We start from the raw sequence: 21,009 nt of genomic DNA, 5'->3' as shown, positions 1-21,009 counted from the left end.
TGGAGAATTCTTTGGCTAAAACCCGAGAATCCCTTCAGCAGACTACTGGAAGGCTGGACGGTCTCCTTAGTACGAAGGCTCAAGTTGATGATGCCATTCAGAAAAAGGAGGCAGAATTGCGGGAGCTGAGGAAAGAACAGTCTACCCTGGATAAGCAAATTACCAATGAGCAGCGTCTGCTTGAGAAGTATACCAAGAATGAGGCTGAATTGGATCAAGAGCTGAAAACCCAAGCCCGATCCCAATTCATCATAAGATATCAGACGGCTGCCAATACCAGAAGGCTATCCAGGGATGAAATCAAATGGACCCATATAAAAACTGCCCTAGGGGCACTGTTGTAATACTTCCCCCTTTGTAACAACCTTTGACTTAGTAATATATTGCTCCTTCTTCTCACAAAACAAGGATCACCTTTTAATTTCCAAATTTGTAGGAGTCGAAACAAACTCCTTCTTTAAAAGAACACTGTTTCTCACATTTTAAGAAACACATTCTAAGGCATCTTTTGAAAACCACAACACCTGAAGTGTTAACAAACATGGCGAATGACCGACCTCATGTTCCATCAAGCAACTGGGAAGGTGTTCTTCAACCCTTCTTTGTAGGTAATCACCCTATTGGAGGCCATGCAGAAGACTTGTTACATATACTCAAGCAACTAGACTTCAAATTCCGATTCTCCCAACGAGGAAGAAGAACCATTCATCGCGTCATCCGCCTGATGGAAAAAATCATTGAGGGATATGAACCTCTTCGTGACATCCTTAGCCGCATTCCTGATCTCCATCATCACATGGAAATGATTGAAAATCACGCAACAACCATACTTCCAGACCTTGGTTGGGATAACATATTTTCCAATCAACGAAAAGTCTTTTCAAGGTTACGTACCATTGTTGACCGTGAACATCAAGCCATAACAGACATGCAAGCACGTACCAATCAAGATTTAGATGAAATGCAAAGCCAATGGGAGAGGTACCGACCAGATTTGGAAGATCTTATTGAAGAAGAACCAGAATTAATATCCACTCACTGGAATGACAATTCTGATTCAGAGGCAGAAAATTTCTCACAAATACATGATGACTAACATAAATGAACCTTTACATAGGTTCGAACCCCATAAATGGGTTCTGAATAATATTTTGTTTCAAGCAGTTTTGTTATCTGAAAAGGCAGGATAATACCTCTTCAGATATTTAGCATTAATACAATCATGTACTCTCTTACCTTCATGATTTACAATAATGAAAGCACCATTCCCAATATCTTTTTGAATAATGTATGGTCCCTCCCAATTCGGTGACCATTTTCCCAATTGGTCCGTTTTCTTATATGTAGGAAGAATGGTCTTCCAGACTAGGTCTCCCTTTTGGAATGTCCTGTGAAGAACTTTCTTTCCATAACTCCTTGCTCTGATTTCACTCTGTTTCACACTTCGCCCTATTGCATGAAGTCGGTTAACATCCAAATCCTCCAACTGTTGCAACATAAGTTGTTGGTATTCTTCTGTAAGACCACCATCAGTAAATTCTGTTCGGCCAGATGATACTCGGATTTCGGCTGGTAAAACAGCATCTTGGCCAAATGTGAGTTGGTAAGGTGAGAACCCTGTGGCCGTATTTCTGGTATTCCTATGTGCCCATAAAGCCTGAGACAATAACAAATGCCACTTTCTTGGGTTCCCTTCAACCATCTTCTTTATAATCCCAATAATAATCTTATTTGCTGCTTCCGCTTGTCCATTGGCTTGGGGATAATAAGGTGACGAATGATGTAATCGAACACCGAATTCTGCCAAGAAACTAGAGAACTTTTCCCCTGTGAAAACTAGGCCCTGGTCGGTTGTTATAGACTGAGGAATACCATATCTATAAATAATTTGGTTCAAAACGAAGTCTATCACTTCTTTCTGATCCACATTTTTCAAAGCAGTTGCTTCTACCCATTTGGTAAAGTAGTCAGTCGCGACCAATATGAAACAATGATGTTTCGATGAAGCAGGATGTATTTTACCAATAATATCCATAGCCCATGATTTAAAAGGCCATGGTTTTGCCAAGAATTGCAATTCGGTTACTGGCAAATGATTTAAGTTTCCATGTCTCTGACATTCCTGGCAGCCTTTGGCAAATTGTATGCAATCTTCAAAAATCTTTGGCCAGAAAAAACCCAAACGATGAATGGCCCATCTCATATTCAGACCTGCCCGATGAGCTCCACATATCCCACCATGTACTTCTGTCATTACTTCTAGAGCTTCTTTAGACCCCAAGCATTTCAGAAGTAAACCTTCAAATGATCTCTTATACAAAATTCCATTTATCAATTGAAAACGTAAAGCCTTCAATCGTGTCGCAACTGAAACACTTGCACCTGGATTCTGTAAATACGTGATAAGCTCTGTTCTCCAATCGGGCACTGTTTCATTAGCATCTTTGTGTCCGACTGTACCTACGCCGTCGGGCTCGTGTCCGACAGTAACTACGCAGTCGGGCTCCTGTCCGACAGCAACTACGCAGTCGGGCTCCTGTCCGACAGTCTCCTGCCCGACCATGACTTCGCAATCGGACTCCTGTCCGACAATCTCCTGCCCGACCATAACTTCGCAGTCGGGCTCCTGTCCGACAATCTCCTGCCCGACCGTAACTTCGCATATTGGGTCTGTCTTTCCTTCTATGCCCGACTTGACCTCCGACCACATACCCTCCAGAATTCCTTTACAGGCCCTTTGAGCTAATTCATCAGCACGTTGGTTTTCTTTCCTCGGAACGAACTCAATTATAACTTCTGAGATTCTTGTCAGTAACCGACCCACAATATCCCTGTATCTGCGAAGATGAGGGTAATTGCAAACATATTGATTGTTTACCTGGTTGATTACTAGTTGAGAATCCCCTCTTATGATTACAGACTGGACCTTCCTGGCTATTAAAGCCTCCAGACCCAAAATTAAAGCTTCATACTCTGCCGAATTATGGGTCATGGCTTCCAATCGTAGTTGTAAGTTGATCTTTTGACCGTCAGGTCCTTGCAAAAAGACCCCTGCCCCTGATTTGTTTCCAGAGGTAGAACCATCAAAGAACATCAACCATGTTCTGGTACTTATATAAGGTACACATCCGACCTGTAGATTATTCAAATATGATGAACAACCAAGTGGTCGGACGCTATCACAAAGAGAATACCCGACTTGTGAAAATTCTGCTAAGAAGTCGGCTACTGCTTGTCCCTTGATTGCCCTCAAAGGGGAATGTTGAAGATCAAAAGGAGCCAATTTGATGGCCCACTTCATGAGTCTGCCCTTCATAGTAGGTCCCTGCAAAATCAATTTGATGAGATCCACCTTTGATATAACCTCAATTTTTCTGGGCAGCAAATAATGCTCGAGTTTAGTACAAGCGAAGACCAATGAATAACACATTTTCTCTGGCATAGTGTAATTCAGTTCTGGTCCTGTAAGGGTTTTACTGAGATAGTAGATTGCCCTTTCCTTCCCATCATCACCATCCTGTGCCAATAAACAGCTAACCACTTCATATGTATTTGCCAAATAAAGTTTGAGTGGCCGACCTTGTTTAGGAGGCATCAAGACTGGAGGGTGAACCAATGCCTGCTTGATAGCATCTAAAGCCGTCTGTTGATCGGGACCCCATTCAAAAGCATTTTTTCCAGCTTTCAACAATTTAGTAATGGGTCTGACCTTGCCAGCAGCATTAGAAATGAAACGCCTCAAATAGTTCACCTTACCCAAAAGACTTTGGATCTCTTTAACCGTCTTGGGTGGCCGACTATCAAGAATGGCTTTAGCCTTATTGGCATCGATTTCAATTCCTCTCTCATGAACTAAAAATCCTAAAAAGCTCCCGGCTGATATTCCAAAAGCACATTTGGTTGGATTCATCTTCAACTTGTACTTCTTCATTCTTTCGAATGCCTCTTCAAGATTTCTCAAATGTTCGTCAAAACTGGCAGATTTAACAATAACATCATCAATATAAACTTCCATAGATTTGCCAATTAAATCATGAAAGATTGAATTCATGGCTCTTTGGTAAGTTGCCCCTGCATTCTTTAACCCGAATGCCATGACTGTCCATTCATAAATACCTAAAGCCCCTGGGCATCTGAATGCTGTCTTAGGAATGTCTTCTTCTGCCAGAAATATTTGGTTATAACCTGCATAACCATCCATCAGACTAAGGATTTTATGCCCTGCTGCTGCATCTATCAACATGTCGGCCATAGGCATCACATATTCGTCCTTAGGGGTAGCTAGATTCAAATCCCTGAAATCGATGCATATCCTAATCTTACCATTTTTCTTGACCACTGGCACAATGTTAGCCAGCCACTCCGCATAACGGCAAGGCTGAATGAAACCCACTTTGAGAAGTTTTTTGATTTCTTCCTTGATTTGAGGCATCAGATCCGGGCTCATTCGCCTTGGAGGTTGTTTGTAAGGTTTACAACCTTCCTTGATAGGCAATCGATGCTCTATTAGACTTCTTGTCAAACCAGGCATCTCTGAATAATCCCATGCTAAACAATCAATGTTGTTTCTAATAACTTCGAGCATCATTGTTTGTTGCTCTTTAGACAAATAACCACTTAACCTGATCACTTTTGGAACCAATTCGGTTCCTAAATTAAACTCCAATAATGGGTTTTGTGATGAAGCTGTTGGTTCTGTTTTTTCTAATAAATCGGGCCAACGAAATTGTTCATCTTCTTGGAGGTGAACATCAAGAATCTCTTTACTATTTTCTGCTTTATGTAATAACTGCTTTAAATAGAACTTATTAATAAGAGAACTACATACTTCTAAACTTGTATCATCCATAACAAACAAATTATATAGGAATGGGTGTGGCTTTATCATGAGCCATACAATAAAGGTGTTCTTTTAATAGAACATCGAGTTCTGGCCAGTGACTTTATAACCCTTGTTTGGGTATTCCCTGGCCATATACAACTGAGACATCGGAGCCAAATGACTGGAATAAAACACTGACTCTTCAACTTGTTCTGATACATCAAATGGGTTGTCATTCGCTTCCATTTTGAAGACCTGGTTTCCTTCCCAGAACATTAATTGTTGGTGCAAGGTTGATGGCACACATTGAGAGGCATGAATCCAGTCTCGTCCCAGCAAGAGAGAGTATGTAGTATCTGCGTCCACAATAAAGAAAACAGTGGAGATCTTCTTTGGTCCGACTTCAATTGTGGCAACCATCATGCCTTCAGGCTTGGTCGGCTGCCCTGTAAAACTTGTCATTTCGAACTCCACAGGAGACAGATCATGAATTCCTTTCCCTAGCTTCTTGAGGGTCTTCAATGGCATAACATTAAAGACTGCTCCATTATCCACGAAAACCTTTGTGATTGGTTTCCCACAAATGTGAGCATTAACATATAGAGGTTTCAAATGGGAGATCGCACCCTCTGGAATAGGAGGAAACACAATCGAAGGTGCCTCCGCTTGGGGCTCGGAATCTGAAGTCTTTGCCCACTCTGTTTCCTCTAATTCGTCATCTGCCAAGAATGCCCATAAAGGTTCGTCCATAGTATCATCTACCAGACTCGCCCACATCGGTTCATCTCTAATCTGATTAATCTCTGTCATTCGACAAGGGATTCGTGGTCCCAGACGAGATTTAACAGATCTTGAACTTTCCTTTGTAGTTACAACTTCTTCCTTTGTCTTATCTTGAGATTGCACCGTCAAAGATTCTATACGGAATTCCTCAGGAGATGGATTGATGTTGATCCGTTCACAATGTTGGCATCGAAAACCTCTAATTATTTCATCTGCCATTCCTTTACCTTTCCCCTGTCCCGACAAACTTCTTTTGGTATAGTCGGAAACGCCTAATCCGTCGTTCGGTTGCTTTCCTGAACAGACCCGACTGGACCGACTTTTTGGAGACTGAATGGCTGTTCCCCGCTCGTTGGTCGTTTGTTCTGTAAGGACCCGAATGGACTGATCTCCTGCCAAGCAGTCGGCTGCGTTTTGCTCGTCGGTTAGTTGTTTTGCTGAAGGAACTCGTTTCCCATACTTCGCAGCATACCTGCGTTTGGCATTGCGAATCTGTGTACGATTCATACCTGGGAAACGAGGATCTATATCAACTGGTAAAGGCTTTTTATTTCGAGCCCAATTGTTCCCGACTGACCCTGTTTTTCTGGTCGGGTGATCACGTACTAAGACTTTTTCTTTCACCTCCACATTAAAAGAACCGTCTGGACGGTCCCATTTTTCAGCGACTGGCCTTTCAACAACTTTGAGTCGTTCTTCCGGTCGGCCACTGTTTGGCTGACTTCCTTTCTTTGTTCCGGGGCTTGCCTGAGTTCGTTCCCCTGTTTGTCCACTATTGGCCGAACTTTTCCCTGTTTCCGAACTTGGTTGGATATCGACCATTGCTGTTGTTACTTTCGGAAACGGTTGCTGGTCTACACCTAACGTGATGTATTTGAGCCGACCTGTCTTGATGGCCTTTTGAATTTCCTTCCTGAAATTAGTACACTGACTTGTAGTGTGTGTGAAAGAATTATGCCACTTACAATATGGTCTCCCTTTGATTTCTTCTTTAGTGGCCAATCTTTGCCCCTTTGGAATACGGATCTGCCCATCAGTCAGTAGGATATCAAAGATTTCATCAGCTTTCGAACTATCAAACGTCGGTTGCTCCTTTCCTTCAGATCCTGGTACTGGCTTCAATTTAGGGCATACATAAGGTTTTCCAGAAAGGATTTCGGCTGCCATCTCTTCTGATTGATTAAAATCAAAGTCACATGTTTCTGTTCCCATACTCGCCATATGTTGACCTCTATTACGCCTGTTATGCTGATCTTCCTCTCTGAACAAAGACTCTAGACGTCCTGCCTTGGATGCAAGACTTGCCAAATCCTCAACATCCAGGGCAGTAAGTGCCTTTCTTAAACGAGTATGCATATTCCGGACCACTAAATTGGTCATCTCTTTCTCACTGATTACCGTAGGACATCGTCCCTTCATCAATCGCACCCTTTCTATAAACTGTGAGGCAGTTTCTTCTGGATACTGTTTCAATTCAAGCAAATCAGTTAAAGAAACAGTTGGTAAAGGATTGAAAAATCTGGCATGAAATGCCATTTCCAGTCCTTCCCACGTCTGAATTTGTCCAGGAGGCAGACTTGCAAACCACGAAAACGCTGTTCTAGTAAGAGATAAACCAAATAGCTGCAACTTATAAAAAGGGTTATTGCCAACTTCTCCTAATTGTGCTGTGAACCGACCAACATGTTCTATAGTGGAAGATCCGTCCTCCCCTGAGAATGCATGAAAATCGGGTGGTCGATAATTCCTTGGGAGAGGGTGTTCATTAATGATCCTTTCTGGGAAAGGTCTCTGATATGCAGGGCGGTTAGCCATCTGAGGAGTTAATCCATACTGATCCCTTAATATATGTGCAATCTCATCAGGATCTACATGAAAGCGTTGATGATCAGGAACATGGAACGGATCCTGCACAGGAATATGAATAGGATCATGTATATATCCTTCAGGCCTGTCCTCCCTTGTATTGTTCGGCTGAGGATTGGTAACCCTTGGTCCCAGTGGAACAGTGTTGGGAAAAGTCAGAGGAGATTTTCCCCTATCCATTCGGTTGGGATTTGTGGCACTTGGGAATGTACTATCCACGAATGATGGCCCTGCGAAATTTGCCTGTGGTCTGGAAGGTGATACTCCTGGTGGAGTTTGAGTGGGTTGAAGACTAACCCTTGACAGTGCTTGATCTATCATGTTCTGCATCAGACTCTGTTGCTCACGCAACATGTTCGTTTGTTGCTCACGCAACATATTCTGCATAACCAAAGTATGCTGGTTGTTCATTTGTTGAACATAAGACCACCAATCAGTTGGTGGTTGTGGGATTTCCCCGGCATTTGGCACAATAGGTGGTGGAACGGATTCTCCCACCGGTGCCGAAGATGATTGAGGTTGTGAACCTGCCATATGGACCCTTCCGATGATACGGCCGGATCTTAGACGTATGAAATTATCGCCGGAATTGGAATGAGCAATTTTGTCTTGCTCCCACTGTGGTCGCCAATTTGTTGATGTAATTTTTCAACAAAAATAAAGTAAAATTCAAAGATATAGAAAATATCCTTAAACTTGATTAATTAGTGCCTGAGATTAGGAATCTCTAAACACTGTATGGTACAGAAAATAAACTGGAAAATAAAAGACTGAAATTTAAAGTGGTGATCCCCAAATCTGACTTTGCTTTGTTGAAGTTGATTGAAGATGCCTTGTCAAATGATGATCCAAATCCTTAAATATTCTCTGGGGAACTGTACTGAAAACCGTCGCCCGAACGGTTACAACGTCTCCTTCCCAACCGTCTTCCAATCCTTCTCCTACTGACACGTGTCCTCAGCAGACCAAAATTGTCCCTATATTCCACTCTTTGAGCCGCCCATAGACCTTCCGCCCTTTTGGCCCGACTGCCAATCTACAACCGCATTGGTCCGACTGCCAATCCTCCCGACTTGCAAACCATCTGACTTACTTGGAGTAGCTACAGACATCCCGACTAACAAACCATCCGATTTGTTGGTCCTGCCGCAGAGTTCCGACTTGAAAACTTCCCGTCCTGAAGGCCTCCCGACCTGCGGATTTCCCGTCCTGAGGGCCTCCCGACCTGCGGACTTCCCGTCCTGATGACTTTCCGTCTTGAGGACCTCCCGACCTGAAGACCTTCCGACCTGAGGTCTTTCCGTCTTGAGGACCTACCGACCTAAAGTCCTTCCGTCCTGATGACTTTCCGTCTTGAGGACCTCCCGACCTGACGACCTTCCGACCTGAGGTCTTTCCGTCTTGAGGACCTACCGACCTGAGGTTCTTCCGTCCTGATGACTTTCCATCTTGAGGACCTCCCGACCTGAAGACCTTCCGACCTGAGGTCTTTCCGTCTTGAGGACCTCCCGACCTGAAGACCTTCCGACCTGAGGTCTTTCCGTCTTGAGGACCTCCCGACCTGAAGACCTTCCGTCCTGATGACTTTCCGTCTTGAGGACCTACCGACTTGAGGTCCTTCCATCCTGATGACTTTCCGTCTTGAGGACCTCCCGACCTGAAGACCTTCCGACCTGAAAACCTTCCGTCCTGAGGACTTCCCTTAGAAATAAACCTATTTTCCTTGATTTCCTCACGGTGTCCTTCAGCCAGTTCAATCAACCCTATTGTCAGGCCCATTCTTCTTTTTACCTTGGGCTTTTAACCTAATTCTAAATTTCGTACGTAACACATTCAAAATATCACATCATCACCTATTTATATCACATCATACAACTATTCAAATTCAAAACTTTTACTATTCAAATTCCAACTCAAAATCCAAACCCCCAAACAAACACACCCTTAGTATATATAGTGACCATAGTGTGTGTAATATAATTTTATTTGATATTTTATAAAAAAAATAATATAGAGTTTGATATATATATACGTGAGGCATAGACAAATATATTTTTAATATAAAAAATAATAATTGATGTTAATTTTTAATTTTTTTAATAAATAGAATATATTATATATTTTATGTGAATATTTGGTATTTTTATAATATTAATTAGAAATTGTGTCAAATATATATATACTTCTTTTGTCTCATAAAAATATATTATTTTTTATTTTTGTCCGTTTAAAAAAAAATATAATTTTCTAATTTAGTAATTGTATTACCTATCTAACATAATTAATACCCTTACATCTTAAAATATATTACACAAATGTCATTATTTTTTTTTATCATATAATTTAATAGGGACATTTTTGTCTTTCACTATAAACTAATATAATACTAATATTAAAAAATCTATGTAAAAAAAACACGAAGGGAATATATTTTTTATGAATAAATAAACCCAATATATTTTATTGAAATAGTATATAATTCTTTTATTAGAAATAACAAAAAAATAACCCAAAAATAGAAACAAACAAACCCTCTTTTCCTGAACCCAAACGTTTGTGTGTGTTATTACATTAAAACAAATAATATTTTATCCGTCCGATAACAATCTATCCATTTTTTCATTTTGGTCTGTCACATAACAAAATATTCATTTCATTTTTTAAGTAATTGTACTATCTACCTAACATTACAAATACCCTTCTAATTTACAATATATTACACAAATGTCATTTTTATATCATACAATACTAATAAAGTTAATTTAATCTTTTTACATTTATTTCTACTTTATCCCAATATAATATTTATATTTCTAAAACTTCGTTAAAAAAGCAAATTGATATATAGATATAAAACGGAGGGAGTAATATATTACGCCATACATATTTTTCATTTTTAATTTTGTATAAAAAATTATGGATACTAAAAACTAGGGGTGAGCATTCGGATTTTTGGTTTGCTAAATCCGAACCGATCCGAAAATCCAAAATTTTTGAAAAAACCAATTCGAACCGAACCGAAATAACCGAAATCCGAAATCCGAAAATCCGTAATCCAAACTAAAAAATCCGAACCAAACCGAAAAATCCGAAATTCTTAACATTTTTATTTTTTTAAAATTTTTAAATTCTTTTAAATTTTATTATTATTTTATAATATTCAATATATATAATATATAAAAATTAAATATATTAAAATATAATTAATAAATTTGAGTTTTTTATGTTAAAATATAATATTTTATAATAAAATATTAAATATATGTAATAAAAAAATATATTAATATTATATTTTGGATTTCGAATTGGTTCGGATTTTAAGTATACCGATCCGATCTGATCCGAAAATTCGAAATTTGTTAAAAATTCAATCCGATCCAATCTGAAAATCCGAAAAATCCGAACCAAATTTTAAATTTCGATTTGGTTCGGATTTCGGATATTTTGCTCACCCCTACTAAAAACAGCGTATTTAATTTAACATCGATCTATACATATTTTTATTCAAACTTTTAATATTATTAAAATACTAAACATCATTAATTCATGTTCTTTTTGTGTTTATTTATTTATGTTTAATTATATAGTTGTTAGATGTGTGGTGATTTAATTTATATTTAGACTTTATATATCTTTACAAAAATCTAAGATTTAATTATAATATTAAAATAATGAAGAAAGAAAAAATAAAAATAAACTTCGAATATAACAACACTACCATGTATTATTTCGGATATCAATTATTGAGAATATAGCATAATATATATTACTTAAATTGGATTTATATTGAACAATTATTATACATGTACTTATAAAAAATATATATATATATACAATTTATTATTATTAAAACATATTTAATTATTAAGAAAAGAGGGCTACCCACCCAGCCACCTCCATAAATTAATTCCTCATTAATTTGGCCCACTTTGCACTGTATTAATTAATTATTAATAAAAAATATATTCCAATTTTCAATCATCAATTAATTTGTAAAATACTTTCACATGCTTTTTTTTTTTTTTTTCTCTGTCTACATTTGACCCTTTCAAACTCTCTCTCTATATATATATATATTCTATATTATTGTTAAAAAAAAAAAAAATCCTTTTAAAAACATTTGTATAGAAAAGTAGTAAAAAAAATTTTTTTTTTTTATATATATTTTAAAAGAACACACACGTATGGGCTTTAAAAAAAAAATTAAAAATAAAAAATAAATTAGAGAAATTATATGCATAACATTCCTCTTGTAATAAAGAGAGATAAAATACATTGTGTAATATTTATGGCATGCTTGTTATTCAAATCAAATGAAAAAATAGGATTTTCTTTCAAAGAAAAATAAATTATATTTCCTCCGTCCCATTGGAAAGGGTGATATTTGCTTTTTACGCGTAGATTTTTTAATATTAGTATTATATTGGATTGTAGTAAAAAAAGGCAAAATACCCCTCTTAGTATGGTGTAATATAAAAGTAATGACATTTGTGTAATATAATGTAAGTTGAAAGGGTATTTATTATATTAAATGGGTAGTACAATTACTAAATTGTGAAAATTTTGTAACTTTGTTTTGGGACGGACGAAAATAAAAAATAATAACATTTCAATGGGACGGAGATATTACGATGGATACTTTATATATTTAGGTTAAAGTACAAGTATAATGTGTATTTTATCAAAATAATTTTAGGAAGTAGGGACATATAATTACCCTATTTGAGATTGATTTTCTTTTGTGTATATATATATATATATATTATTTTTTTTTCATGTGATTTAATTATTTGATATAATATTTTGTAAAAAGTAGGAAACATAATTGTTGTCAATATCATTAATGCAAAGCAACAAACATTTGTTGCTCTTTTAACTATATGTTGTTTCTAAATGTTGACTTTATATTAATTTAATGACTAAATTGCACAAAATTCACGTATAATTTTATGAAATTTCGTTAAATCTTTTGTACTTTTAAAATTGTGTCAAACTCTCTTATAGTTTTATAAACTCTGCGTCTAATCCTTCGGCGGTCCTTATTTAACAGTATTTGACCTAAATGCGCCCAAATTGTGAATAAATTTTAAAATATTAATTTCTAAACCTCTCAAATTACAACTATATATATATTTTTCTTATATTTAGCCTAAAAAAAGTAAAAATAAACTCTTAAAACCTGATATAAATAACTATTTTTTTAGTATATTTATTATTTTTTTGAAACTAAATACAAGAAAAATAATTATTTATAATTTTAGGGGTTTAAAAATTGAGATTTTAAAATTTATTTGTAATTTGAGCGCATTTAGGTCAAATACCGTCAAATAAGGACTACCGAGGGGGTTAGACGCAGAATTTATGAAACCACAAGGGAGTTTGACGCAGTTTTAGAAGTATAAGGAATTTGGCGCAATTTCATGAAACCATAGGTAGATTTTGTGCAATTTAGCCTAATTTAATTTTTTACATTTGGTTCTATTTTGTAATATTTTAGAAGAATATAATCGATATGTTCATTCAATATATCTCAACGGAACAATTCTCAATAAATATTATTAGAAAAATACAAATGTACATACACATTAATATTATATATATTATTTACTCACAAAAAGTCAATCATTCAATATAAAATATTACTATTTTTTATATTACCAATGTTAAAATATATTTAGAAATAATATATTATATTTATGGTAGTTATCTTATTTCTGACCTATGATTTGTATATCACTATAAATATGTACATAATTTTATTATTGCAATAAAAAATTTCAGCTTCATATTCTAACCACCAACACAATTTTTATATCACACGAAAAAATAAATAAAAATCAATTTATCTAAAAATACTCAATGAGCCGACTGAATATTTTTCATAAAATATCACATCTAAATTACTATTTAATCTAAAAAAAGTACAAAAAAATATATAAAAATTGATAAACCAAAAAATGAAAAAATATATTTAATGGTTGATGAGAGCATAGAGTTCCAAAATTGGGTGTGTGGTCATGTGGAGTAACCATTAATTTACCTTAATTAATTAATTAATTAATTAATTATTTCATGTTTAATTCAAAAATACTTTGATGCTTGAACAATAATTGATTTGTGTGTTTCGACTGTTTTAGATTTATATATATTTAGTACTTCAGAAAAAAAAAATAATAATAATAATTGAGTGTATTTGAATTGTGGATTTGTTTGTTTAGTGATCTAATTTGAGATTTTTATTTTTATTTTTTTATATATATGTAAGATGTAAGAGAAATTGTATTGATAATATATAATATAATATTTTTATGTTGAATTATTAATTTTTTGTTGTAAGAAAACATAATACATTAGTATATTATTTATATTATATGGATATATTTATATATTGTATTATTACTTATTAATCTTCTATCGTGTCAAAAAAATTATTTAGGTGAACAATTCATATATTTGTTAAACATGATATATATATATATATATATATTTTAAAATTTTGTTTTTATAGGCAATTGTGAAAATTGAATAGTACAACTTTTAAGTGAATAAAGTGTGTATTAATGCAAATTATGCTTAGAATGCCTATATATGTATTTAAATAGGGTAAACGGTTTATCTAGTCCCGTTATTGACCCTTTTATCATTTTAGTTTCGTAAGTGGAATCTGTCGCAAATCAGTTCTATAAGTGAAAAATTTTCGCTGTTTTAGTCATCCGGCGCCGGAGATGCCCACGTGGTTCGCCGGAAGCCACGTGTCCGCCGGGTATCGTTGACCTGGCGGACACGTGAATTTTATTTTATTTTTAAAATTTTTTAAAATTTATTTTTAATTTAATTTTATATGTTTTTTTTTTTTTAAATTTTTAATTATGCTTAGAATGCTTATATATGTATTTAAATTGTATATATGGAACATGCATATTATTGCTTATAGTTTATTACACAATTTACCATTGTTTACAAAATTTGTTAAACATTATTCTACTAACATGAAAATGAGTGATGCAATATAATCCATATAATATAATGTTATAACACAGGTTATTTGTATTATGATATTGTCCATTTTCTATTTCATTCATTTTTATTTAAATAATATTTGAATCCTATTTTCTATAAATTTTTTATAGTATTACATAGAATTAGGAAAAAAAAAAAAATTCAAACAAAATAGAGTGATAGTTAGAGAATAATAATTTTGAATTAGAATAATATTGATATTATATTGATAGTGGGTAAAAAGTACGAGTAAAAAACTTTTTTGCACTTGTGAGTGTATTAGTATAAAAACTAGTGGCAATTGTATAATAGTAATGAAAAAGTAAGAGTAGTTTTACAGTGATATAATTATTTATGAAAATGAGACTATTGTTTTGAGACAGACAAAAATGGTAAACAAGACTGTTATATTGGGAGATAGAGAGTATTCTATATTAAAAGCCAAAAAACTTATCTTGCAAGTTAATCAAAATATAAGGTGTTTTTTTTTTTTTTTTTTTTTTTTTTTTTATGATGTGAAAATTTGTAGCTGCTATTTTTTGAATGTGTTTTAAATAAACCTTCGGAAAAATACAATAACTTGTAAGCAAACTTTGTTTGGCAAAAAAGAGTAAGAAGGTGTTGGTAGATTTTAAACCCGTAACTTTGCAATTATGAAATTATATTCTATCTAACATATGCATATTATTTTGTTCTTTTACTATTTCAAATTCAAATTAATAGCATTCATTCAATACAGTTTTTAATAAAAATATAGTACTCATTTCGTCCCATTGAAATATTACTAATTTTCATTTTCGTCCGTCCCAAAACAACGTTACTATTTCCTAATTCAGTAATTGTACTATCTACCTAACATAATAAACACTACAAGAAAAAATCATTTTTGTAACAAAACTTTTTTGTCTCTAAATCTTTTTTTTTTCGTTATTAATGACATTAGAGACGGAATTAGGAACGGAATTACGTTAGCTACGTGAACTTTAGGGACAGAATTCCGTTACAAATATATTATTTTTTTGTAGTGAAATACCTTTCCAACTTACACTATATTACACAAATGCCATTACTTTTATGTTACACAATACTAATAGGGGTATTTTCGTCATTTTCACTACAATCCATTATAATACTAATATTAAAAAATCTATATGAAAAAAACAAATGCCACCCTTGTTCCGGGACCGAGGGAGTATTATTTTTTTTTTATTATAAAATACCATATCAAAATACTATTTAAATAAAAACTTAAATCAACATTATATTTTAAATTAATTTCAAACAACAATCTTACCAGGCAAGAGAGAGATTATAATCCTTATTAGATAATTGTGTTGATATTGTGTTTGTTTTGTGCTAGGTTTAAATTTTGAATAGTTATTTAATTGAAATGTAAAATTAATTTTTAGTTTATAAAAAAAAAAAAATATTTAACTTAATATTTTTTAAAAAAATATATATAAATAGTAAAAATACGATGAAATTTTCGTAACAAACAAGCTATTAATTAAATCTTACATAAAATGAATGAAATTATTGATCATTAAGACAATGATGAGAAAATACAAACCCTAATTAATACGTATTTAATTATGCTGAAAACCCTAATTATAATTAAAGACCACAACGACTTACATATATATATATATAATATTTTCTTTTTAATTACTAGTAGTATTATTATGGTTTGCCACTGAAGCGGACATTATTTATTTAACTCATATTAAAATTAATGACTAAATTGTACAAAATCGAATTTCTTGCAACAAATCTCCTATATTTTTAAAACTGCAGTCAAATTTTTCTATGATTTTATAAACTCTGGATCTAGTTCATCAGTGGTATTTGATATAAATGCGGAATAAATTCATAAAATTACAAATATATTTATTTTTCTTATATTTAGCCTCATAAAATAATACTCCCTCCGTCTCAATACAATAGTCTTGTTTATCATTTTTGTTTGTCCTAAAACAATAGTCTTATTTCCATAAATATCACTGTAAAATTACTCTTACTTTTTTATTTTTATTACATAATTGCTATTACTTTTTACACTAATACACTCACAAGGACAAAAAAGTCGTTTATCTATACTTTTTTACCAACTATCAATATAATATCAATATTTTTTTAATCTCGTGCCCTATCCAATTAAGACTATAGTTCTGGGACGGAGGGAGTAGTAAATATACTAAAAAAAATAGTTATTTTTCTTATGTTCTAAAAATTTGTTTTTAATATTTGTTTAGATAAATATAAGAAAAATAAATTATAGATTTAAAATTGAAATTTTAAAATTTATTAGAAGTTTGGGGCATTTTAGGTAAAATATCGTTGAATAAGGACCGATGACGGGATTAGACGCAAAGTTTATAAAATCAGAAGAGAATTTGACATAGGAGATTTTGCACAATATTTTATGAAATCACGTATGAATTTTGTACTATTTAGCCAAAATTAATTAATAAAAATTTGAATTTAATTTTTTTATAATTTAAAATAGAAGGTTCAGAATTAGGGTTTAGTAGATGATGGAGCATAGCAGAGCAGAGCAGAGAGCGAGCATGTGCAGTGAAAATGGGGGTTTCAATATACTCCTATTTATTAATTAATTATTTAATTTAAACAAGAGCAATAAATGAAACGCGGTTTTCATCAACAACAACAAGCTAAGCTTCATCTGATCTGAGCTGACTTTGGAGGATATACATACATTATACATACATACAATTATACATACATACATACATACATGCATACATTGATTTAAATTTAATGCCCATTTGACTCTTTTTATTTATTTTATTATTAATTAATTCCACCATTATTCAATTAATTATTAATTAGGTCAGCCTCTGTACATACATATATATATATATGAATGTATATAAGAAGACCTTTGTCTGATACCCTTGTCGTCGTCTTCGTCAGAGTCTGAAACAATTATAACAGAAACCCTAATCCCCAAATTAATCGATCATGGGGAGGCCGCCGTGCTGCGACAAAATGGGAGTGAAGAAAGGCCCATGGACTCCCGAAGAAGACATCATGCTCGTCTCCTACGTCCAGGAGAACGGCGCCGGAAACTGGAGATCCGTTCCCGCCAACACAGGCCTCAAGAGATGCAGCAAAAGCTGCAGACTGAGATGGACTAATTACCTCAGGCCTGGAATTAAAAGAGGAACCTTCACTGATCACGAAGAGCGTATGATTGTTCAGCTCCAAGCTCTCCTCGGCAACAAGTATGTCTTCTCTCTCTCTCTCTCTCTCTATCTATGATTGATCGAGGAATTGAAGTAATGGATTGTTAATTAATTTGCAGGTGGGCGGCCATAGCTTCGTACCTTCCAGAGAGAACAGACAACGACATAAAAAACCACTGGAACACGCACTTGAAGAAGAAGCTCGACCGGATCCATCCCGGGTCGGGCCACGCCGACCGGGCAGGGCCGCCCTGCCCGATCTCCCGCGGGCAGTGGGAGCGGCGCCTGCAGACCGACGACATCCACACCGCCAAGCAAGCTCTCCAGAATGCTCTCTCCCTCGACGACACCGCCTCCGCCTCCGCCGCCGCCGGAAACCCTAATTTTGACGTTGCGATCTCGAATCCGCCGGAGAGGACGCCGTACGCGTCGAGCACAGAGAATATTGCCAGGCTGCTAAAAGACTGGGCGAAGATGAAGAAGACGACGACGACGACGATAGTGAAGAACGAGTACTGCCCCGACTCGAACCTGCAATATTCGAGCTGCAGCGCCGACGAGATTGCTTCTCCGGGGATGGATTTGGAGAGCGCTGCGGCGGAGGCGGTGGCGGAGGCCGCCATGGCTGGGGGATTTGAGAATTTTGAGTACTCTTCAATGTCGGACGAGTTCTCCGGATCCGGGTCGCCCAAACCCGACCCGAATGCCGTTGTGGACCTTGAGAATTGGCTGCTGGATGACCTAGGGATCCACGGTTTGTTCAGCGACTGAATAATTAAATTTGTATTATTATTATTATTATTATTATTATTATTATTAAGATTTATATACTTATTATTTAATTTGGTAGTTTTTTTTTAAAAAAAAAAAAGGGAAAAATGGAAAAATTATTTTCTGGGCCAGACATTTAAGGATGTTTTATTTATTCATCTATTTTGTCAAATATATATGGCCAGAAATTGTTGATTAGGACTTATTTGTGGGTTATTTTTAATTTTAATTTATAAATAGTGACATATATTAGTATATTTTAATTAGTGATTATTGCATCATGTTGGGGGACCATCTTCATCTTTACCTTCAATAAAATGATGGATAATGATTTCACTTCTATAATTAAAATGTTACTTATGAATATATAGTAAAAAAAAATAAAATAAAAAAAGAAATTATTTGGGTAATTCTTATAAATGAACTATTAATTTCTAATTCCATTTATTTAAATGTAATTATTTGTGGTTTGGTAATTGAGAGCAATAATTAAATTTCATTAATTAATGTGTGCTGTACCCCTAAAAATAAAAGAAATAATAAATGTAATTAAATGGTGGGTTTGTGAAGACAAGAGTGTGAATTCCATTTAATACAAGACAGTACATTGATTATAGTATAAATTTTATTATTTTTATATTTCTAAATTTAACTTGACATACAATTGTAGCAACTTTTTATTCATGAAATAATTAATTTTACGTGTCCTATTTATAGGGGTTGGTAGATCATCATTACTGATTCTACTCTGTCAGATAATTCAATATTTATTATTTATGCATCCTAATTTTTTAAACCTGAGCCGGCAAAAATTGATTCGACACTATAATTCGATACGATCCGATATAAAATAATTGTGTTTGGGTCAAAGATTTCAATTCAATTGTGTATACGGATTGGTACGAATCCGACACGATAGTAAACGGGTCGGGTTAGGGTTGAGGCTCTCAACTCAAACTCGACACGACATAAAATAATTGTGTTTGGGTCAAAGATTTCAATTCGATTATGTATGCGGAAGATTTCAATTCGATTACGTATGCAGATTGATACGAATCCGACACGATAGTAAACGAGTCGGGTTAGGGTTAAGTCTCTCAACTCAAACTCGACACGACAATCTACCTGATTATAATATATTAATATTGATTAATATATTTATTATATATATAAAATAATTATAATTTAATAATTTTTTCATAAATTAATTTAAATTGAGTTCAATTTTAAATAATTCAACGTAATTTACGCCCAAACCAATAAAAACTACCATAACACGGCAACATAACAACGTATTTTTTCATAAGGTACCTGCATTATTTGAACAAATTGATATTTTTAACTCTTAATAATAGTGATAAATCAATTTTTTTAATGAAATATAAAAATCAAATTTTAAATCAAATCTCATTATTAATTAATTTTCAAACGTAAAATAGAAAATCAAATATTTTTTTTATATTATATTAAAAATTTTAGACATCACATAAACACTTATTTATATCATATTGAATATTTATTAATTTTTATTATTCAAAATTCTAACCCTACTTTTAAATTTACAATAAAACAAATAATAAAAAAGTTAGAGGTATTAGTAATTGAATAAAATATAGTTAAATTTGTAATTGTAATTAGTATTTACTAATTATTACTATATTAGGAAATGTGACTAATTTTGTGGGACGACCAAAGGAGAAAATGTGGACTAATTTCAGTGGACGGAAGGAGTACTATGCTGATTAAAAATCTTGTTCCACTTAAATATATATACATTTAGCAGATGAATGGAGTAATTTTTGATATGATGTTTTGTGAGAGAAAAAATATATTTTATATGATATTTTCGAAAAAATTAAATTGTGTTAAACTTTTTTAGAAATATTATGTAAATAAAAATTTAATATTTGATTTGATATTTTTTTAGAAAAATATATATATGTTATTATTGTTGATTAATATTATCAATTTTTTGTAAAAAAATATCTATATAAATAGACTTACTTTTTACTATTTTTATAATTTTAAAATTCTAAACAAAGTATTATTATTATTATTATTATTATTATTATTATTATTATTATTATTATTATTATTATTACATAGGCATTAAAATTCAAAATTTCTAATGAAAAAAATTGACAAACACAATTAAATACACTTGAATTTAGCTAAAATTTAACGATGACGAAATGATGCAGGGTTCTTAGAGCATACACTGTGTGGCCTTTTAAAAATAAAAAGGCGTCAAAAGGCATATGTGTCCGTCGAAAGAAATGCGTGTCCAATTTACTTTTTATACACCGAGGGATGAAAATAATAGATATCACATAAATTGCACAATGGTCCGAATTATCAAAATTTTCCTTTCCCTTCGTCTTCGCCAATTTCTTTTGCCGCTGAAAATTTCTTCCCGATTTCGCAGCAAATCTTGCATCACTATCATCGACACATCTTTATCTCCAATTTCTTTCTTTAAACTCCGGGCACGGCTAATCGCTCACGTCCTCTCCTCTCGTTGCCCTTCGTTTTTCTACTCTCACAGGCTGGTGGATTGGATTT

General features: G+C 33.7%; 1 protein-coding gene across 1 annotated transcript; it reads left to right on the top strand.

The window, feature by feature from the left end:
• Window positions 1-17,370: 17,370 nt before the first annotated feature.
• On the top strand, window positions 17,371-18,502 carry LOC127240099 (myb-related protein 306-like). The gene is made up of 2 exons (XM_051258566.1): window positions 17,371-17,715; window positions 17,796-18,502. The coding sequence occupies exons 1-2, from the start codon at window positions 17,453-17,455 to the stop codon at window positions 18,445-18,447; spliced, it is 915 nt and encodes a 304-aa protein (XP_051114523.1). The 5' UTR covers window positions 17,371-17,452; the 3' UTR covers window positions 18,448-18,502.
• The last annotated feature ends 2,507 nt before the right edge of the window (window positions 18,503-21,009 follow it).

Source organism: Andrographis paniculata, unplaced genomic scaffold (assembly GCF_009805555.1).
Source record: "Andrographis paniculata isolate CXL003 unplaced genomic scaffold, ASM980555v1 Contig79END, whole genome shotgun sequence".
In the NCBI taxonomy this organism is placed as follows: domain Eukaryota; kingdom Viridiplantae; phylum Streptophyta; class Magnoliopsida; order Lamiales; family Acanthaceae; genus Andrographis; species Andrographis paniculata.
Note: the sequence above shows the minus strand (reverse complement) of the source record. Positions and strands in the feature narration are given on the sequence as shown.